At 30.1% G+C, this 7,996-nt stretch overlaps 1 protein-coding gene across 2 annotated transcripts; it reads right to left on the bottom strand.

The window, feature by feature from the left end:
* Nucleotides 1-2,832: 2,832 nt before the first annotated feature.
* Nucleotides 2,833-7,695, bottom strand: LOC123266849. 2 transcript variants are annotated; one of them, XM_044731302.1, is made up of 6 exons: nt 7,408-7,695; nt 4,271-4,415; nt 4,069-4,203; nt 3,806-3,999; nt 3,471-3,737; nt 2,833-2,921 (listed from the first exon to the last, which is right to left on the bottom strand). In XM_044731302.1, exons 1-5 carry the CDS (start codon nt 7,549-7,551, stop codon nt 3,717-3,719), a joined length of 639 nt encoding a protein of 212 aa, XP_044587237.1. In that variant the 5' UTR covers nt 7,552-7,695; the 3' UTR covers nt 2,833-2,921; nt 3,471-3,716. The 2 variants fall into 2 exon arrangements, with proteins under 2 accessions (XP_044587237.1, XP_044587234.1); XM_044731299.1 differs by having other exon boundaries at nt 3,471-3,711.
* Between the last annotated feature and the right edge of the window lie 301 nt (nt 7,696-7,996).

The raw sequence follows: 7,996 nt of genomic DNA, 5'->3' as shown, positions 1-7,996 counted from the left end.
ACCGCAATCTGTGCAGTAGATATTGTTCTTTGGCGATTTTGCTGAATTCAGTCGCGAGTTAATCAACCGAACATAATTGGTAAATAGAACACAGAAAAAAAGAAATATTTGATCGAAATAAGATTTATTTGAGCCAAATATATAAGATAGTTGGATATGGCCAAATAAATATTTATTTCTGGTAAATATATAATATACTAGACGACCCGGTGAACTTTGTATCATCTACATATATTTTTGAAAAGTATAGGCAAAACTTAATACAAAATTTTTATTTACATTAAATGCAACGTATTTATACACTTAATTAATTTAAAGCTTTCTGATGGTATACATTTTTTATCTTTTCTTGCGGTGCGTAAATATATAAAGATGGTGGTTTTCTGACTCACGAACACGCGACGTATAATTTCCCATGCACGAAACACGGAAACTCCGATTTGATTCCCACATTTGATTAACTTCGACAACCTAAGTCAGGTCGTTTTCTCCTTGGTATTTTGAAACAATAACAATAAAAAATTTCTTGCGCACTGACAAACTGATGATAGATTTTATTAATTGGCTTGAAATTAATTTATTTCTTTTAACAACTAACTGACACTTTTTTTTATTTCTGAAAACAAAACAGACCAAAAAGATCGGACCTCACTTCACAGCTAGGAACGGACCCAAAGAGATCAGACCTCATTACTCAGCTCAGAACATTGTGTATTGGAAAACTAAATTGTCATTTTTAGTATTTTCTGTTGTTTATTATTTATGTTTTTCACCGTTTAAACCTTCCCTGAACTTCCAAAATTTCCTGTTTCTCTTGAGATTTTATTAAATTTTATATCTGTAGGAACTGATATTTGAAGAATATGAATTTTTTGACAATTAATACCCCCGCACTCTTATGTGAGGGAAGAATTTCATAAGATCCTATTCGAGATGATTTCTACATTATAAATAAAATATTCTTACAAAACTTCGAGTCTATAGAAACTATTGTTTGGAAATGAACGTTTTTCATTGCTGACGTCCCCGCAATCCCTTTTGGGGTTAGAATTTGATAAAATCCATTCTTAGCTGAACTTAAAATTATACACGAAGATTCCTACCAAATTTAGAGTCTGTAGAAAGTTACAGCTTGGAGATAGAAATTTAACATTCTAACACCCACCCCCGCAATCTTTATTGGGGGTGGGTTGCTGTAAAATCCGCTCTTAAAACATTTCCGCACCACATATGGAAGACTCCAACTAAATTTGCCGTCTGTAGGTTCTATAGTTTGAAAATTAAAAATTTTCATTGTTAATATCTGCCCCCGCAACCCCCTGTGGAGTGAGCTATCGTGAAATTCGTCCATAGATTATTTCTTTATCCCCCACAGAAGATTCCTACCAAATTTGGGGTCTATAGGATCCATAGTTTAAAAACGGGAATTATTCATTGTTAACGCCCCCGCAATCCTCTTTGGGGGAGGATTTTTTGAAAATTTTTTTGCATACAAACCTTCTCCTGAAAATTCTGAAGACAACAAAAAAAAATTAGCCCAATCGGTCCAGCCGTTCTCAAGTGATGCGTGGACATACATGCGGCATTTTATTTTTATTTATATAGATTTGAGCGATTTAGTTGCGTAAAATAAATAGTTTATTCATGGTAAAGATATGGTTTATTTGTGGTAAATAAATCATAGTTGACGACAATAATGAACTTTTAAAATTTATTGTAACATTAAAGCTGTCACTTGACCAATTTTTAATTTTATTTAACAAATAAATTAATTCTAAAAAATTATTTTTTAAAAATTGCATTTTTAATTTTTTAAAATTTCTATAAGTCAATTTTTTTCTCATATTTTTTGTTGCCATAATTTATTTGTTAACAAAAGTTCTACAAATTATTAAATATCTGCTAAATTAATTTTATTAATTTTCTGAAATTATAATAGCTTTAAAATGAAAAAAAAATTATTTTTTATTCTTTTAGTTGAATAATGAAATAGTTTCCGTATCTTCTATTGAATGAAAGTGTTAATTGTAGGTTAAGGATAATTTATATTTGTTTTCGTAAAATATAATATTTTAAACACCTTACCATATAGGTTAGGTGTGACTTTTTTTAATCCCCAATTAATAAATAGTTATTAATTAATATTATTTATGCAAACACTATTATGTATGCAAATAAACTATTTTTTAAAACGTCGCTGTAGCTTTAGTTGCAATCAAAACATTCAAGTTTTGTTTTCAACGTTCAAGTGACGTCATGAGAGCAGTAGTTGAGAGTTTTAATGCCAAAGATGTCGTTGTTTCGGACAAACTTAGCATCTTTACCACAAATAAATGATATATTTCTGACAAATAATAAAATAATTCGAGTCAACTGTTATATTTACTTGTACCAAATATATATAGTTGTCATAAAGAAATATTTAAAAAAACGATTTAAATAAATTGATTTATTTAAGACCAATAATTCTTTTTTTCTGTGAACTTACCTCCATGCATCGCATTTCGTACTTAACCATTTTGTTTGACTATCATTAATTAATCTGCCCTCAAAATAATCAAAATGCGTAACACGAATCCGTAGTTGTAGCGAACAACTATAAAATTCTTGCGACGAAGGTACTTCGAAAAACTGAAATGCGACACCCGTGATCAGGAAACCATTTGGTGCACGTACGTCTTCTAATTTTATCTGATCTGGAAATCCGTAGTCAACGTTTTCTTTGAGAAATTTGTGAATCGTAAAGTTGAGTACCGTTATTATTTTTGACGAAGAAAGTACCAATCGTTTCATTATAATTTTAATTTTCCAATTCTTTCCATTCTGATTTTCCTGTTAATCCTAAAGGTTTCAATTCAGCTTCTTTAATTTGCACGTGGATCATGTTATTTTTTTTCATGAACCTCACACCTACGGCAATCCTGTACAAGAAAAAATTAATTTTTAAATAAGCTTCATAACCTAAAATTTATTGACTGGTAAGAAAAAATAGATTATTAGACTAAAAAAAAAAAATACTACTTAATTAATTCAAGAAAAATATTTTCTAAAAAATTTTTCTCTTGTTTCGAGATATTCAGTTTTTTTCATTCAAGAAATTCACTCGTAAATTATCAAGAACGTTATCAAAAATGTTTAGATTTTTTTTTATTTTTTATATCATTGAAAACAAGTCTTAAAGACGTTTTAGAAAGGGTTTAAAAAAAAATTGTTTTTATTAAAAATTCTTAAAGGAAAATAAAATTATTCTTAGTTGAAGGAAATTGTGTTTTTCGATGAAGAATTTAATTGTATCGATCAAAGATAATTATATAACTTTAATCAAATTTATCTTACTCCAAGAAAAGTTTCAAAGATAATAAATTTTGAATCAAGACCGCCGATTTTCTTCAAAATAATTTTTTGGATTAAGAAAATTCCTCTTGAATCAAGTAGTTTTTTTTTTTCAGTATACAGATTAGTATACTAACATATTTTTCTCGATATCAGTAAGCTGTTCTCGAAGACTGACAAATAATACATCATCGTCTCTCGACAATTTTTTTTTACGCAGGTACACAGACAGTAATCAAATGAACAAAAATTTGATAATGACAGAATACTGGATACTGTTTTAACAGACGTTTTACATTCAGTAATATTATCACCATAGAATAATCCCTCGCTATTTTTGAACTACTGATATTTTCGTCCTGATTGATCACTGTCCGGCTAAATTATAAATAATTACGTTGTTGCTATAATTTCATTCTATCCCATTAATAAAATTTTATTGTGATAATTATAATAAATAGAAAATAATTACCATTTCACATATCTCAAAACTTTTGCCAACATATTGACACCTACGATATCCTTGACACACCGTTAAGTTCATAGAATTTTTAATAGTGTCTATATCGCAATTGTGTCTGCAAGATTTATGGATATCTAGATCTTTCTCTTTTACTATTGAAGCCTGTATCATTCTAGTCAACTTGTAATATTTTGTTTCATTAGCTAAGTAAAAAAATAACTTATTTATCAATTAATATTTTGGCTAAGTTGAAAGTAATATTTTATATTTACTGTTATCGTAATTTGGTGGGTCGCATCTGTAGAGGTAGGGTAAAGGTCCCTGTAATTCTTCATTAAAAGATTTTATAAGATTCTGCAATTTATTTATCACGATAAATTCATCCATCTTGGTCCGTATCAGATTCTCTATTGAAGTAAATATTAAACAAATGAATAAGGAATTATAAACTAGTCATTAAATATCAGCACTTACTCTTAGGACGCTGTCGATTTATGACATCTAGATAATAACGTATGACATACTCTTTGAGATACGTAGTAACCATTTGTTGGTAAAAATTATTGAATAGTTGTTCCGTTAGGGCTCGTTTTCCACAAGAATTGTAGAATTTGTAGTCCTTGAGTATTAAACATGCTTTTATTATTAATATATTGACATAAAAAATGGTTAATTATTTGTCTTCCTATGAAAAAACTTTGTGATACAGCCATAAATCTGAACTGTACATAGATGACCATATTACTACATACACTGATAGAATAACTTTCTTTTAAAAAATGTGCATTATTGAGAAAAAAAATTAGAAAAACGGTTGGCCCTAAAGGCCATCCCTGCAACTTCCCACTAATTTCATATTTAGGCGCTTAAAATTGAACTTACTACGTTTTTGAGCTCTTCGAGCTCAATAAAATAATTTTCGTGTTATTTTGAGCTCTTCGAACTCAAAAATCTGGTAGGAGTTTGATAGAACACTATTTCTTAAATTTTAAAACCGCAATAACTTTTGAATAAATAAACCGATTTTCACGCCGTTGGTGGCATTCGACGCAGTTGTAGGCCTCATGAAGAATCTTCAAGTTTTAATCGATCAAAGTAGAAATTTCGATGTAATTCCGAAAAAACATTTTTTTCGGTTATTTTTCGACAACGATAACTCACGAACGAATCAACCGATTTTGATCGGGCTAGCGGCAATCGACGTGGTTTTTTGATGTTAAGAGCTGATTAGTTTTTGGAATTGATCAGTAAAGCCGTTTAAAAGTAATTCCAAGAAAACCACATTTGAAAAAATTTTTTTTTCTAGTTTTTTTTGAGATTTAGGATCTAGGACCTCAAAACGTCAACATCCGTTGAAAACTCGATTTTCGAAAAACGGGGTAAAACCAATAACTTCCCGATTTTTGAAAATTTTCAATTATCTTAGCGGGAAGTTAAAAATTAATTTGTTAAAAACTTTCAACGATTTTATTTATTAGTTTATTTATTATTGGTTTTACCTCGTTTTTCGAAAATCGAGTTTTCATCAGATCTCGACGTTTTGAGGTCCTAGGAAGCTTCCCTAAATGTTTTCGCGATGATGTCCGTGTGTGTGTGTGTGTGTGTGTGTGTGTGTGTGTGTGTGTGTGTGTGTGTGTAACCCTTTTATAACTTTTGAACGGCTTGACCGATTTCATCGCGGTTGGCACCATTCAAAAGGGTTTGACCAAACTTAGATTTCGAATACACTTTGAACTGATTCGAACCAGTAGATTTTGAGAAATCTTGAAAAAACTACAAAAAAAAATTTTTTGAAATGTGGTTTTCTTGGAATTACTTTTAAATGGCTTCACCGATCAATTCCAAAATCTAATCAGCTCTTAAGACCAAAAAACCACGTCGATCATTGCAAGCCCAGTCAAAATCGGTTGATTCGTTCGTGAGTTATCGTTGTCGAAAGAAAACCGAAAAAAGTGTTTTTTCAGAATTACTTTGAAATTCCTGGCTCGATCGATTTAATCTTGAAAATTCTTCACGAGGCTTTAAAAACTGCGTCGAATGCTGCCAACCGTGTAAAAATCGGTTCATTCATTCAAAAATTATTGCCGTTTGAAAATTCAAAAAATTGTGTTTTATTAAACTACTATTAGAGTTTTGAGCTCGAAGAGCTCAAAATGACACAAAAATCATATTTTGAACTTGAAGAGCTCAAAAGCGTAATGTGTAATTTTGAGCGCTTCAGTACAAAATGAGCAGGAAGTTGCAGGGATGGCCTTTAGGGTCAACCGTCGTCCTAATTTTTAGCTGAAGAAATCAAAATTTTTTTCACAGTAACATTCTTGTTGAAAAAACGTTTTTTGATTAAAAAAAAATAACAATTTTAGATAGACACCTTATGACTTTCTATCTAGACGGAAAAAAAAATTTCGTTCTGGTAACCTAACTGTAGAGTTACCACAACTATACACGGTTTACTATTCGTTGTAGAGTTACAGTAACATAATGTTATTTAATTCTGATAACTCAATGTTGTTGAGCTCTCAGAGCTCTATGAGAATGTTCTCAGAGCCAAATGGTATAGTTGGGAACGCTCTACGTTGCGCAGTAATGGAGTGCGCTGACATATTTCATAACCTTCTAAAATGACAAACAGAATTATTTTGTTACTCATCCATATTATTAAAAATATATGAGGACAATTGAGTTTCCAGTTTATTTATTTAAGGAAATAGGTTTTTTTTTTTGTCAAATTGAATTTCGTTAGAACAGTTTTGTATTTGTGGTTTTTCAAGGTTCATTTGCAGTGACTGTTAATTTAATTTATTAGTTGAACATATTGTGATAAGTAATAAGTTATCGGAATACATTAAAAAGACGCCATTTAACACAAAATAAAATTTGTTTTCGTTTATTTATCTTTTCTTGTGCATATACGGTAGTGATTTTATGTCCAATATTTATTAATATATTCAAGAAAATAAGATAATTTTGTGACGACCATATTTTTATTTTACAAATAATTTTTATTTGTAATATAAGTTCTATTATTATTTTATTTCTATTGTAATACTATTCTTATTTGTCATATACAATTATTGTTGGCAATATAAATTCGTTCTGTCGCATTTATTTATTAAATTATCAATGCTAAATCGTAAAAAAAATTATTAATCAGACTGCCAAAAATTTGTTATAGTCTCAGAACGATCCTGTAGAGTTGTGAGAGGTAAATAACGTTTAGCTCTCAGAGCTCAACGATGTAAAGTTGCAGGAGCCAAACGGTATTGTTACCATAAGAATACGTTAACCTACTGGAACTTTTTACAACTAACTAACTACTATAGAGTTCCTATAGCAAAATTTTTTTCTCCGTGTAGAATTGTTTTTTCTTAAAACCAGTTTTTTAGTTAATTAAACTGAAAAACTAATGTCAGAAGCTCACTAGGAACTCACAAGCTTAACTCTCTTTTCAGAAGAGGATTTAGTGATTATGCGCTTCCTGACGAAGATTTTGAACAATACCATTGGTCGACAAATTATGTATGGGTAAATACGACCATATCAAAAAATATTTTCACAGATTAAATTATTTATATCGTATAAAACCTAAAAGTGTTTCGTTGTATACTTACATTGATGTAGCGCTTCAGATTTTGAAGTTGATTATATTTGACGAAAATAATTCCCTTCTTTTCTAAAGTAATATTTTTTGTAATATTTGATACTATTGGACAATATCTAGCCAAATTATAACCAAATTTATTCCACAATTCCATTAATATATCATCATATGAATTTATTTTACTGACAACATTATCAAAAGCATTATCAACGTTATCAATCGGTCCACATAATTAAATGCTTTTTGATCCATCTGTTCAAAAAAATTTTTTTCGAAAGTATTTAAACGAACTACAAAATCTCTACACAGAAAGAAAGGTTCACTTGAGCCAAGAAAATATTTTTCTTCCTAATTATTTACTTGGGCGAAAAAATAGTATATTACACACCTGTGGCAAGAAAATGAGAAATGTCTCCAGAACACATATATGTTGCCCGAGGCGAAGCCGAGGTCGACATATGTGATCTGAGATATTTATTATTTTCCTGCCATAGGTTTGTATACTATTTTTCTGTCCGACAGAGGCGGAAAGCGGCAATTTCGTTTAGCGCAGCGGGCCGAAAGTTGCCACTTTCCGCCTGGAGGGCAGAAAAAATTAT

The sequence above is a fragment of the Cotesia glomerata genome, linkage group LG1, assembly GCF_020080835.1.
Source record: "Cotesia glomerata isolate CgM1 linkage group LG1, MPM_Cglom_v2.3, whole genome shotgun sequence".
NCBI classification, from domain to species: Eukaryota; Metazoa; Arthropoda; class Insecta; order Hymenoptera; family Braconidae; genus Cotesia; species Cotesia glomerata.
This window is presented reverse-complemented; position numbering and strand designations above follow the sequence as displayed.